The sequence below is a fragment of the Sus scrofa genome, chromosome 7 (assembly GCF_000003025.6).
Source record: "Sus scrofa isolate TJ Tabasco breed Duroc chromosome 7, Sscrofa11.1, whole genome shotgun sequence".
Lineage (NCBI taxonomy): Eukaryota > Metazoa > Chordata > Mammalia > Artiodactyla > Suidae > Sus > Sus scrofa.
Genome location: NC_010449.5, coordinates 47,834,329 through 47,849,198, shown reverse-complemented (window position 1 = coordinate 47,849,198; position 14,870 = coordinate 47,834,329). Strand labels below are relative to the sequence as shown.

General features: G+C 49.4%; 1 protein-coding gene across 3 annotated transcripts in view; it reads right to left on the bottom strand.

Moving 5' to 3' along the window:
* TBC1D2B (TBC1 domain family member 2B) overlaps positions 1-9,819 on the bottom strand; it is an 87,908-nt gene extending 78,089 nt beyond the window's left edge. The window contains exon 1 of one of the 3 annotated variants that reach the window (XM_021098841.1): positions 9,423-9,819. In XM_021098841.1, coding sequence (XP_020954500.1) covers positions 9,423-9,782 — 360 coding nt within the window. In that variant the 5' untranslated portion in view covers positions 9,783-9,819. The remainder of the gene's footprint in view (positions 1-9,422) is intronic. The other 2 variants (XM_021098840.1, XM_021098842.1) reach the window with 2 other exon arrangements.

Genomic DNA, 14,870 nt, shown 5'->3' with positions numbered 1-14,870 from the left:
AGGAATTCTGGTGCATGGTGGAGTACCAGTGACTAAGGGATCAGCACAGGAGACAGAAACCTCACAGGCCCCAAACCATTGCTCTGGAGCATAGAAACTCAGAAGGCAAAGAAGCTAGCAGACACAAACCACAGTGTCAACCTAAGGATAAAGGGCTCACAGCGCTCGACTGGTCTCCACCCACGCAGTCTAGTTATTTCTAGTCCACTTAGAAAACCATCCTTCAACAGGGCCAGTCTTTACTTCACAAAGAGAACAGTCATTCACGATCTGGAGGACAGCAGTGTTTCTCAGAGAGAGGGCCACAGAGGCCTGCAGCACAAGGGTCAGGATGATGCACAAGGATGCAGATTCCCGAGGTCCGCCCTGGCCTACTGACCAAGCAGGATCTCCCCACAACCTGCACTTTAACAGGACCCCAGGAGGCGCCTTCCTTGCGATAAATTTGAGAACCACAATTCTCAAGGAGGGGCTTCCCTTTAAAGGACAGAAACGAAAGTAAACCTCATCAGCATGATACTCCTGGGACAGTATACGTGAGAGAGCTGTGTAAACCGGGAAGCTTAAAAAAGGGGTTCACTTGGGAGGCTGGAGGGCGTGGCTTCCAGAGCAGCAAGAGAAAGCACACACAGGCCCAGTTTTCCTCTCCACACCTCCAAGGAGAAGGCTCCTCAACAGGGAAGCAGCACCAGTGTCTACTACCAATCAACATCCACCAGAAGTTGATCACGTAGCCTGTTAATTTCCAATTTTTACGTGACTAAAATCTTACATCTATGCTGCAGCACCAAAGGTAAATGTACAATTTTAGTATCTGTATACAACAATTAAAAACAGAATAAGCCTAATTTCCTACCAATGGATTAAGATGGAAACATGACGCAAACAGCATCAAACTGCTGGATTTAAAAATAGCGAAATATCACTTGGGCATCTGGAGGAGGCTTTGGTGCCAGAGTTGCTGCTAACTAGCTGTGGGACTCGGTTTCTCTCTGAGTCACGCAGGCGGCAGGGCGGGCTGATGTGAGGACCTCTTCAGTTCTAACTCAGAGATAATGACCCTGGGAACAAACACACCCAGTGACTTCCTCCACCTCATAGAGACACTTGATGTCAGTGCCCTATGAACACTGTCAGACACCCCAGAACAGGACAGGACAAGCTCCCTGAGGCCAGAGGCAACACCTGACTCCCGCTAGATGCCCATCAGGCCCTTGCTCAACCAAGACTGTTAGATGAAAGGCTGGCTGGCTGGCCCCCTCTCTGCAAGCCTAGTCTTCCCTGGGACATCACAGGGCTGGAACAGGAAATGAAAACTGGGCTCGCTGCCTAGAAATAATTCCTAAAATCCAAGATCAACATCTCTGATAACACTGGCCTGTCTGCTTCCAGCCCACCACCAGGCCTGCTGCCATCCAACACTTAGACAAGCGCTTGCCTGAGGGCAGACTGCTCAAGGGAAGTCTGCTCTTTCCAGTAGGGCTGGCCCTGGAAAGGGCCAGAGAGGAGGCCAAAGGATCCCAGCCCCTGACCCTCCCCTTCTCCCCTAGATTCCTGGTCTCCCACACAATCTGAGAAAGTGAAGCAAATGGCCAAGCAGGCACACGCACGAAAAGACGCTTGAGTCCCATCCAAAGGGAACACTTCTTGCTGATCCAAAAGGAACAAATTCTTTGAACAGCTACACAGCTATACCCAAAGCTAACCAACTCCCCCGCCTCTTTCCCGGTCATCAGTTCTACAGATCTCTCCAATTTCATGCCCACAGAGATCATCATGCGAACCACAGATTTCTGGCTCTGGGCAATATCCAAATCAGTACTTACATGTAGGATTCCCCGCCCCCTCTTTATTTACTATGGAAAGAGGCCAGACCTCCCTCAGAATCCAAATACTTGCTGACATTTGATATTTATTCCCAACGCTGAATACTACAAAAGTTTTTTTTTTTTTTTAAAGCTCTCAGGTGCTAATCTATTTTTAAAGTCTTAGCACTGTAGTTTCTTAAATGAGTGGAAAGTTTTCACTGCTATATTTACTGCAGAAAAAAGTATAATGCTTACAACATGGCGGATGCTCAAAAAATATTTGCTAAAGGAAGAAGCAATGGACACCACGGATCTCCTTGTGACTGTGCCACAAGAACATAACATTCACCCTAAGAGGACACGAGGGTCTGAAGTGGTCAGCCTGTATATACTGAACATCACATCCGTGCGTGACACTCCCCTAAGCGTTGAGGCTGAACTGGTGAACCACACAGAAAACTCTGCCCTCATGGAGCTTATGCTCTAGTAGGGCATAGCATCAGACGCTCAAAAACAAGGAGAGGGCTAGATTCAATTTAGGGAGCAACAGCATCCTGAATCTCACAGGTCAAGGGTTTCCTGTGCTGTTGGTGAACTTCTGTCTATTGCGTGATTGTGAAACCTGCAGCCTCTCCAGGGACCATCTCGGCCTCCTGCCCCTCAGGGCCTCGCACGTACAAGTGCCCAGTGTGTTCACTTCACCGCATTCTCCAGGTAGAGTATTTAGCAGAACACGAGTTAGAAGCATCACTGCTTCTTAATTCATGGTCCAATGTTGCATTCGTTCTGTGAAAGCAAACAAAATCCACAGAGGACTGGGCCTGCTAGGACGTAGCTAAACAGCCACTCAAATGTCATTAAGACCCTATGACATAAACCTCTAAAGAACTGAAAATTCCTAATCCAAACCCCTTCCACTCCCCCAGTTGGAAAGTCACTTCTACAATAACAGGGTTCTTTTCTTTCTTTGGAGGGAGGGTTATTATCTATATTTTGTTCTGCCCAGAGATGGGATGGCTGTAACTCAGAGGCTGATGGGCGAAGGTACCTGAAGAAGGAGACCTGTCCACCCCCAGAGGCCTCAGTGAGATAGGACAGCTGGGATTCACGTCTCAACCCTTAATGCCTCTGACCCCTCCATTTCTCAAGCAACAGTTCGCACCAAAGGGGAAGGAAACTGGCAATGTGCACACAGCAAAGCAAGTGGGACAGGAGAAACCAGGAAAAGTGGCCATGAGAACGCTTCAGGAAAGGCAGTCCACCCAGCAGAGCGGGCGGGCAGACCAAGGTCACACAGCCCCCGGGCCAGCTTCACAGGGCACTACGGCAGCCCCGGCTTAGAGACAGTGGTGCTAAAGAAGCAATGGACCATGAGATCTTCAATTCTGCATTATCTACTTTAAAACCTGTTTGCCATTGCAGAATATATTAATATTTCAACTCTGAATACACAGGACAAGACAATCCTCCAACAGAATTAGATGAAAATACCGGACATAACCCAATCATCAGTTTGGGAGGGGAAAAAAAAAAACAAAACCCAACTATTTGTTAAACCCTGCTGAAAATTCTTCACTGATTCCTACAGCTGGGGCCCAAAGCCCTCCCCTTCCAAAGGCCCCAGTCCCCCAGCACACCTTGAGTCCCCCACACGCCTAAGGGCTCTGCTCCTGCATTTCCTCTCCATTCCTCCAGTCAACACCAAAGTGTCCTTCACACCTCAGCTCCAAGGTCACTTCCTCAGAAAGTCCAGCCCTCCAATCTAGATCAGGATGACCTGATATAAATACATCCCATCTCTTTTCTTTTCCTTTTTTTTTTTTTTTTTTTTTTTGTCTTTTTAGGGCCGCACCTGCAGCACATGGAGGTTCCCAGGCGAGGAGTCTAATTAGAGCTGTAGCTGCCGGCCTACGCCACAGCCACAGCAACACCAGATCCGAGCCACGTCTGCAACCTACACCACAGCTCACAGCAACGCCGGATCCTGAACCCACTGAGCGAGGCCAGGGATCGAACCTGCAATCTCAAGGTCCCTAGTCAGATTTGTTTCTGCTGCGCCACAACAGGAACTCCCCATCTCTTTTCTTTTAAAGTTCACAGCACTGGTTAGTATTGGTTTTTTTGAAATGTCTGCCTCTAGGCTACACAGAAAGCTTCCCAAGGACATGAACTGTGTTCCTCTTATTCAGTCTGTGTCCCCAGTGCCTAAGCACCCAGAATGAGTGTGTGAATGAATGAGTGAGAAGTGCTCAGGCCGTTCCTCAAACCCCAGAGTCAGTGAACTGCAGCCCCACCCGAAGGCCACATCCAGCCTACTGCCTATGTTTGCATACATAGCCCTGAGCCAAAAATGGTCTTTACACTTTCAGATGGTTGGAAAAAAAAAAAAAAAATCAGAAGAACAACATTTTGTGACACGTGAAAATAAAATGAAATTTCAATTTCAGAGTCCATGAACAAAAATTATGGGAACACAGTGACATTCATTCTATAATTTCTGTACTACCACAGCAGAGTAAAGAAGTTACAGAGCTGGCATGGGTACAAGACCTAAAATCTTTATTAAGTGACCTTTTGCATAAAACATTCGCTCACTGCTACAGCAGTGCCCTCAGAGTCTAGACTGTGAACATGAAATACAAGAGACCTGAGAATTAAGGGCAGACACTAATCCCTCTTTGGGATCCCTGGTGGCCTGTTACATTTAGTGGGCATTCACTGAATGGCAGCCACCTCCAGGACATGTGGTGAGAATGTCATTTAATACATTTGAGAAGTCTGGCTGATCACTTCTAAAGGGTTGGAGCTTACACCAAAACCAATGCTTAGTGGGTAACCACCTTCTACTCACTCATTCAACAAATGTCCACCTGGGGTGGGCACCTCCTTTGCGCAGGCGCGGTTCTGGGAGGTGAGGATACAAACTGCAGTCCTTGGGGCTTCTCTTGAGCAGGAAACAGGGTGGAGACGATACTGCAGTGAGGACTGTGCGACAGGCAGGGGTGGACAGAAAGCCACTGTGATATCACACATGAGACTGTGCCTGCTTTAAGGAACTTACGCATTAGGAAGCTAGGACAAACCCATGATAAGTGATGCCTCGAAAAGATTTAAAAAAGACTTCAAGACCCCTGAGCAGACGCCCCAGGGAAGAATAGCTTAGCAGAGCCATTTAGCCAAGAAGGCTGGTTCACCACATCTATTTTGTACAGAACATGCTATGATTACCCAAGCTAACAAATGGTTGTCATTAAGCTGAGAGCAGTTTCAACACCAGAGAATGTGCGCCCTTCCCACAAAAGTGGGTTAAGAACAGGGATGCATGATTATTCAGTTATGGTGTGACTCGGAAACCAACACACATGTCCGTTTGAGCACCACATGCCTTCAGGAAAAGGAGTGGAGGGAGAGGGGCTCATCTGCTGATGGTCTGATGACAGTCCTTGCCCCAAGACTGTGGAGATCTGGCAGCACAGGCTCATTCAAGCTTTCCCTCCAGTCAGTCACATGCTCTTCTTCCCTAAGGGCCAGCTCACCCAGAACCGCCCCCTGTGCCTCAGAACCCACTAAAGCTCAGAGAGAAGCAGCCAGCACCCCTACACACACACACACCACACCCTGTACCCATCTGCCTGATGTGGCAGTTTCCAAATGTCTAGTAACAGGTACCATAACTCCTGGTAAAGAATCAGCAGGCAGGAGTTCCTGTCGTGGCTCAGCGGTCAACGAACCTGACTAGCATCCATGGGGGTGCAGGTTCGATCCCTGGCCTGGCTCAGTGGGTTAGGGATCCGGCATTGCTGTGAGCTGTTATGTGGGTCGCAGATGTGGCTCATGTCTTGTGTTGCTGTGTTGTAGGGCCGGTGGCTACAGCTCCAATAGACCTCTAGCCTGGGAATCTCCATGTGCCGTAGATGTGGCCCTAAAAAGAAAGAAAAAAAAGACAAGAATCAGTAGGCAAAATGTCCCTGGTGCTTTCTTTCTGCATGATAGAAATCAAATGCAATAAGAGAAAACCACAGAGTTCACATCGTGGCTCAGTGGTTAACGAATCCGACTAGGAACCATGAGGTTGCACGTTCGATCCCTAGCCTTGCTCAGTGTGTTAAGGATCCGGCATTGCTGTGAGCTGTAGTGTAGGTCGCAGATGCACTCGGATTCCGTGTTGCTGTGGCTCTGGCAAAGGCCAGGGCTATGGCTCCAACTGGACCCCTAGCCTGGGAATCTCCATATGCCGAGAGAGCAGCCCAAGAAATGGCAAAAAGACAAAAAAAAACCCCAAAAAACCACAACATCTTATCTAATCCAAAACCACTGAAATCCAAAGTCAAAAAAGGGAGACTTGTCAAAACAGTTAGGAGAATTAGATACTCAACATTTTGGCCACTGGAGTCAACATTTTGTTCCTGGAGTCTCTACTATCAGAGGGTCTGAGTCTACCTTCATGATCTCAGACAAATCATATCCTCTCTCTGGCCTCTATTCCCTCATCTGTAAAATAAGGCACTGGACCACATCCCTGAGTTTAGGACTAGAGAAGTTTACCAAGAAATTCCAATATCGGCTTTCATTAAGACTCAAGCAGTAAAACATTTTGGAAAAGTTCAACAAAACCACAGCTTCTCCAGAGAAGGCAGAAAGTCACTTTAAAATAAGAACCATATGATAATAGAATAAGCAAATTGCTGATTTTTTTTCTTTTCTTTTTAACCCATCAAAAGAAATGATATGTATAAAAGTATATACAACTAGCTGGAGCTTGAGCAGGGCTTAATCCTCACTAACCTACAATCCCCCCTGGAAATCAGGGTCTACCCCACAGCTGAGCAGCCCTCAAGGGAAGCATTAAAGTTTATGGGAGGAGTTCCCGTCCGTCGTGGCTCAGTGGTTAATGAATCCGACCAGGAACCATGAGGTTGCGGGTTCAATCCCTGGCCTTGCTCAGTGGGTTAAGGATCCGGTGTTGCCGTGAGCTGTGGTGTAGGTTGCAGATGTGGCTCGGATCCTGTGTTGCTGTGGCCATGGCGTAGACCAGCAGCTGCGGCTCTAATTTGACCCCTAGCCTGGGAACCTCCATATGCCATGGAAGCGGCCCAGGAAATGGAAAAAAGACAAAAAAAAATAAAAATAAATAAATAAAGTTTATGGGAATCAGTTTTTGGATCTGAAAAATGAGAAGGAAGATACATTGCTAATTTTTACTTTTACCACCATAAAAATTTTTCCTTCCACTGTTCAGAAGGAATCACCATACACTAAACTCATCCTTTAAATACACCCCTACTTGGAAACCCTTCATTCTGACTGCTCCCTTCTTTTTAAAAGTTTTGCCTGTGTTTCCTTTTCCATTGTTTTTATAAAGCAGACCCTTGGACTCGGCACTGTCTTATTCTGTGACTAATTCAACATTACAGACCAAAATATTCCATAGTCAGTTAACCCATATGAGGATAGATTTCCCTTTTCTTTTTTCCTAAGGAAATATTCTGAACATAAGGACGGATAGAATAACACAACCCACATGGGCGTCCCTACCATCCAGTCCTAGAAATAAAATACCGCAAAGACACTGGAAGCCCCTGGACACACAGTCCCACTTTACATTCCCCTCTCTTTCCAAGTGGGAACCACCATCCTGAATCCAGGGCCCCTCACCCCCACACAGCCTTCCCACCACCCATGCAGCATACACATTGGCATGGTCTTCTTAATCTTCATATAAATGGTACCATTCTATATGCAATCACTCTGTAACTTAGTTTTTCTTTCTCAATTTTAGGAATGTTATCCACGGTGACACCAAGGCTCTCACTCCCTTATGTTCACTACTGCATAATATTCCATGGTATGAATGCATTAGATAATTGACCAAAGACACTACTTGTTTCATATGGCTGCCAGGTAGTACCCATTCTGGGTCAGCCATTTTCCATAATATTTCCCAGAATTCTCAAAACTAACCAATGAGGAAGGTAAGATTCCCACTAGACCGAAGAAGAAATTAAGACAGAGAGGTGGTGTAACTTGCTCAACATCTGTAACTTGCAGATTCAGGCTGCAAGTTCAAGTCCATCCAACTCTAAAGCTAAACTCCTGACACTGCATCCTGCAGCCCTGCTTATGTAGATACTTCTATTTTTCAAAAAAAAAAAAAAAATCTAATGAAAAAACCTGATAGAGAGCTCCAAAATCATCTGAGAAAACCTGAAACAGGATGCTCTGTTTTCTTTTTTAACAAACAATTACACAGGAAATTCAGCTGTACCCAAGGACAGTCCATGTGTACAGTTAGGACAAGCCTTTCTTTGGCAACAGTCGCTGTGTACTAACTGGGATCATTCCTAAGTTTACACGATTGCTTTCTAAGTAAGTACGAGCTGGACTGCAATTCTGCTTGGCTTCCTTTGGAGAAACAGACTGTCTGCACCCACTTAAGGAAGGGATGGAGGAGCCTAAAAGAATACGGGAATCAGAATCCACTTGAAATGGCAAGAGCTGAGTTGACAAAGCTCTAAGAACGACCTCGAGGAGCAGCTCCAACTGCTGCTGGCTTTAGAGATCCTGGGAACAGCCCTGTGCTTACAAGGCCAAGGGTGCTAGGCACAGCCCACTCTGCTCTCCACTTGGCCAGCTTTGCAGAGTCTTCACACATCCCAGCCCAGCCCAGCCCAGCTGCTCTGGAGAAAGCCCAGCTTGCAATACGGAAGAGAAGCGAGAAAGAGGAGTGAGGGCGGAGGCTCACAGGAACCAGCAGGGAGCAGGGCTGGCAGAGAGACCAGGCTCCAGGCCAGGGCCCAGACACCCAGGAGGGCCCCTAGAAGATGATGCCCCCCCCCGCCCCCCAGGCACAGAGGAGCCTTCTCGGCACCAGGACCAAGGCTCCTGACTCTAGTCCCATGATGTTTTCTCTGCCAGAAGATTAAGGAAGCCTCAAATGGGCAAGGCAGAATTGGCTGAAGCAAATCTTTCCCACCTCTGCCAACCAAAATAGGGAGCAAGCAAATGGGCTCTGCCACTTACTGGCTGCAAGACCTTAGCTGGAGCATCCCTGCCTACTCTGGAGGGGACTGCAGTAGGTTATCTCTAAGGGCCCTGACATCTCTGACTGTCCACAGCACTGAAAGCAGAAACATTTACCCGCCGATAGAGTATATTTCATGCAATCCCAACACCCCCACGCAGTAGATACTATTGTTAGACCCATTTTACAGAAGAGGTAGCTGAAGCACAGACAGGTTAATAACTTACCCAAGGGCAAGATGCCTACAGTCATGAATAACTGGGAGGGTTACTCAGGACATCCACAGGATGGGGGTGGGGGGAGGGACAGAGAAGGGCCCGAGGGAAGGCGCAGAGGGAGATAACGGGTCAGGGGACTGAGTAGCCCCCAGCCACTCTGACCTAAACCCAGGAAAGGGCTCGAGGTGAGGACACGGACAGAGTCTAAGGAAGAAATGGGGAAAGGAAAGCAGACGGGCTCCAGAGAAAGGAGGGTGGATGCAGAAATCCCAATGGACAGAGGAGCTAGGCTGAGCAAGGAGGTTAAGCAGGAGGAGCGGCGGAAGGGCGTATGGGCGGCTCCCCGGGAGGCAGGTGCGGGGCGAGAAGTCCCACCTTGAGCACCGTGACGGCTCCCGCGCTGTGCACCTGGAAGTGCGCGGGCGGCTCGGCGCCGGGCTCGGCCGCCTCGTCGGGGCCGGTGTAGCTAAAGCAGGCGTCCGCAATATCCAGGTGACCGAGCGGCAGAGCGTCCTGCGGGCTCTTGAAGTAGTAGAGGTAGCAGCGGCGCGAGTCGAACACGAACCAGCGACTGCGGTAGCCGCGCAGCGGGCCCTTGCCGGACAGCTTCTGCAGGTAGCCGCACAGCCGCGCTGGCTCCCGCCCGGGCCCTACCCCAGGCTCCGCCGTGGCTCCCGGGGCCGCGCCCTCGCCGCCGCCGCTGCCCTCCTCCGCCCGGGTCCCGGGCCCCGGCATTGCCAGCCCGCGCGCCAACCGCCGGCGCCCCGGCCCCCAGCGCCTCCGCGCCGCCGCCGCTGCGCCCCCTCCCCTCAGCCCAGCCACTCCTCACGACTTGCGGGAGCGCAAAGCAGCCTGGGACTTGTAGTCCCGCCCCCGCCCGCCCCCGGGAGCTCCAGCCCCTACCGGGGTTGCCCCTTCGAGCTCCCCAGAGGCCAGGTCCTGGAAGGTCAGCCGTGCCATCTGGGCCTTCGTGTAATGTGGTTTTCAAAGCACCTCACTGCGGGTGCTCTATTTCTTTGTGAGAGTGTGGGTTACACGGGAGCATGAATTTCTCAAAACCCATCCAGTATCCCCTTAAAACTGTATTTCAATCTAGGTAAATTACTTTAAAACGTAGTTTTTAAATCTCTGCGCTGCCACATTGGCAGGCTTACATTGCAAAAATGGGAAAGCCTATTGCTTGGCGCTGAGGGGATGCTCAGTAAATATTTATAGAATGCATAAATGAAAGACAAAGCATTTCGCACCTCTCCAGAACTCAGTTGTTTGCTGAATTAAATATTTACTGTGTGCCAGGTACAGTTCCACACCCTGGAGGATACAGCAGTGAACACGCCAATCATTTCTCCAATCATGGAGATAATAGTCTGATAAGACAGAGAGATAATTCATAAAAAGACAGATAAATATAAGCTATGTTGTATATATGCTGTGATGAAGTTATTAAAAATGATTACCAATTAAATAGCACTTATCACTTACCAGTGCTTTATGTATTAACACATTTGAACTCACACAAGAACTGCAAGAGGCAAATACTATTGTTTCACAATAAAGCAAAGTAAGAGGATAAGGAGATGGCTCAGCAGGTTAAGAGCCTGACATAGAGTCTTTGAGGTTGCGGGTTCCATCCCTGGTCTCCATAGATCAGTGGCTTAAAGATAGGGCCTTGCCACAAGGTGAGGCATAGGTCGAAGATGCCACTCTGATCTGGCATTCCTATGGTGGCTATGGCATAGGCCTCAGCTGCAGCTCTGGGGAGAAAAAAAAAACAGAATAGGATGAGGAGATGGAACTGTTGAATACAAAATTTTACTCAAAGAAAAAAGGTTATAGCTACCTTTGTGAAAGAGCCAAATCAGAACATCCCACCTTCTCCATTTTGAATGTTCTTACAAACACGCTAACAGACACAAGCGGAAAATCCTACACTCTGAGATGAACAGGGACACCAAATTAGTCTGCTTCACTGGAGACAGGCTTCAAGAGTGAGCTCCCAAGGGCTCACCTAGGCAGCCAGGCAGCTACAGGTCCTATGTTAGCTGCCACATGACCACCCCTTTCCCGGCCAGGCAAGGGTCTGGCTGGGTGACCATAGCAAGAGTGCCTCCGCCTTAGTGCCGTTAGGTTCTCTTTGAGAGCAGTACAGCGTCGTGTTAAGGGCTGGGCTCTGGATTTGTCTCCTAACTCTGCCACTAACCAGAAGTGTGTCTTTGGGCAAGTTCCTTTACCTCGCTGAGCCTCAGTCTCTTCATGCATAAAATGGGGATAATACAAGTAGCTACCTCATCCCATTGTTCTTGTAAAGATTACAAGATCATGTGGAAAGTGTTTAACATGCTGCCTGGCACATAGGAAGCACTCAATACATACCACCTCCTCCTCCTCCTATTATTATTATTATTATTATTATTATTATTATACAGTTAGCACAGATTCTGAAAAGGGGCAAAGGGGCTCTAGCAGCCCCCACACATGGGAGGCCAGAGAATGCACTGCAGGAGTTGGATGGACCACCCTCAGGAGTGAGGGAACCGTGTTTAATTTGGGCCTTCCCACGGGCAAGCGGATGCCGATGAATTGCTAGTGGGGGCGGCAGCCAGTGTAGGGTGTGAGCAGGAAATCCTATGGAAAGGGGAAGAGCTGGGAGAGCTGAGTCTTCAGTACACAGCGCGAGCAGAGGGCCAAAGGGGAGGAGGGCGCAGCCCACCTCCGTCCTCAGCTCTGTCAGTGTGTCTCGTGAAAGTGGGGGTGGCCGGAGCCTGGCATCCCAGAGGACAGAACTAAGCCCCATGGCATATCCGGTGGAGGCAGGGATCTGCTGGGCACCTGGAAGGCATCCTTCACAGGCCCAGGAGTGAAGCCCTGGCTCTGCGATGAGGGTTTGGCCTGGCTGGCCGGGGCCGGCAGACAGTACTGGGCGAGAAACATCTGCAGTCCCTCCTTGTGCTTCTCAGGCTGGCCTTAAACCTGACCTTCCTGCACATGAACTTCCAATCTCTCTGTCATTGTCACATGCTCGAGGGCCCTGCCCTCCTCCTTATGGAGGCCACACCCCACATCCTATCAAATATATTAAAATGCCCTACATCCCATAGTAAACATGGTCATAATTTTTTCTCTAAAAATGTTTGAAGGATTTTCTGGCATTATGCTCTGGATGGTATCTGACTATGAGAGTTTCATTTTAATTTATGTTTGACTACAATGTCTTGGCAATCATCTTGTCTAGGTGGGGATCCTGGCTGAGTGAGAAAAGCCCAACCTATAGATTGTTTTAAAAGGGAAGGACCTTTTTTTCTATTTTTTATTTATTTATTTTTTTAGGGCCGCAACTGTGGCACATGAAAGTTCCCAGGCTAGGGGTCAAATTGGAGCTGCAGCTGTTGGCCTACACCACAGCCACAGCAACACAGGATCCAGACCGCATCTGAGACCGACACCACAGCTCACAGCAACGCCAGATCCTTAACCCACTGAGGGAGGACAAGGATCGAACACGCATCCTCATGGATACTAGTCAGATTCTTAACCTGCCGAGCCACAAGGGAAATTCCCTAAAGGGAGTATCATTTTTATGATGATATGAAGTTGACACAATGTTACCCTTTGTAGACATTTCATGAAATATTTGTTAATTTTGATTTTCCTCTTTTTCTTGGGTTTTGGAGCCACTATATTTTTCTTAGGCTACATACATTTCCTAGGGCCTTTGAAAGCTGGCAGACCCAGGGCTGACCTACAGTATCTAAGGAACAAACTCTCCTGGCTGGCCTTTCCTGGCTCTGGCCGGGCCCAGAAGTGGCCCTCTGAGGAGGCTGCTCAGCCACAAGCTGGGAGACTATGATGAGAGGGGCAAAGTGTGGAGGCCTCAAAGCTGGTGGTGACATTGCAGAAGGGGCCCCTGGAGGGCTCTGCATCTCTGCCCACAGGCAGAGCCAAGCAGAAGTAGCCCAAGTCTTCTAAGTCCCCATAGAGCATCCAGAACCAAGCCCAGTACCCTCTGGACCCTCCAGGCCCACCTCCCTGCCAGTTCCCTCCAGGCCACTCCGGGATGCTGGGTGTTTCCTGAATAAGCTCTGCATTGTCTCACCCCTCCCCACCCCCATTCCTAGGGCCTCAAGCTAAAGGGGGTTAAACCATGGACTTTATCTCATCTTTCTTAGCACCTCTCTCTATCTTCAATTTGGACAATTTTTATAGTGTTTGTAAAATGCTCAACAAATGCAGTTTTAGTCCCCCTCCCCTTTCCTAGCCAGATCCCGCCGCCCCAAGGCCCTCCTGCAGGAACATTCTGGGCCTGCCTCTGGTGGCGTCTAATTCCTTGGAACCCTTCCTCAATGGCTTATTGACGTTTTGCCACTTGCAAAGTGCCTTAGATTAAAGGTCAGTGTCCTGTGGTGCCTCTCCCGAGGCCGGCACGGGTGAGCTTGGTGCCAGAGGGTCTTGCATGCATGTCCATGTGATCCCCTGCCCCTTCGAGCCTCTCAGGAACCCAGTGACAAGAAGGAAGTGGCCAACCCAGGAGGAAGTGGCTGCTGTTTACTTAAAAGAGGAAATTTGGGCAGTGAACTGGCTGCCACATGGTCAGCCACTGGGCAAACCCCGGGGAACACAGAGCCAATGACTCATCCTAGTCCAGTTTCCCCAGAGTGGGGCAGGGTGAGAGGCCTCTGATGAAGCACCAGCCGCACACACTGCTTCACATCTCCCAGACCCCAGAGCTGGCTGAGACACTGACCTGCTGCAGGAGGATCCCACAGTCCCGCGGGAGCCCAGAGAAGACCTTACCCTGACATGCTGTGTGCCCTTCGGCATGTCTGTGCCCTCTCTGGGCTGCAGTTTCCCACCTGTACCACGAGGGAATGGATGAGTGAGGTGATCTCCAAGGGCCTTGCCCTGCCTGATCTGAAATGGATCAGTGACATGAGGCATAGCTAGAAGGGGCTGTGGCCATTCTTTCTAGATCCCCAGGCCAGCAAAGGTTCTGCTTTTTTTTTGTTTTGTTTTGTTTTGTTTAGGGCCACACCTACGATATATGGAAGTCCCCAGGCTAGGGGTCCAAATGGAGCTGCAGCTGCCACCCTACGCCACAGCCACAGCAACATCAGATCCGAGCCGCATCTGTGACCTACACCACAGCTCATGCTAGATCCCCAACCCACTGAGTGAGGCTGGGGATCAAACCCGCATCCTCATGGATACTTGTTGAGTTCATTACCGCTGTACCACTGAGCCATGACAGGAACTCCCAGATTTTTTTTGAGCTTCCCTGCTCAAAGACCTCTTGAGGAGTTCCCATCGTGGCACAGTGGAAATGAATCCAACTAGGAACCATGAGGTTGTGGGTTCGATCCCTGGCCTCTCTCAGTGGGTTAAGGATCTGGCATTGCCGTGAGCTGTGATGTAGGTTGCAGATGCGGCTCGGATCTGGCGTTGCTGTGGGTGTGGTGTAGGCCGGCAGCTACAGCTCTGATTTGACTCCTAGCCTGGGAACTTCCTTCCATACGCTGAGGGTGCAGCCATAGAAAAGACCAAAAAAAAAAAAAAAAAAAAAAAAAAAAAAACCTCTTGATTTTTCCAGGCGTTACAACTGACCTAACACTTCCCCCTTCAGGGTTCTATTTCATCCTGCAGGCTTGGCTGGCCCACTCTGGTTAGCGCAAGCATTGCCACGCTGCATCTTTCTCGGTACTGGAGAAGCTGCCCTAACCATTCTTGCCACACAAAAATGGCCCTGGTGGAGGCCTTCTGAGCCTGAGGCAGAGCGTGCTGGAAGAGGTGTTTCCATTATTTGGGGGAGAGGGACACAAGGCAAGCTTG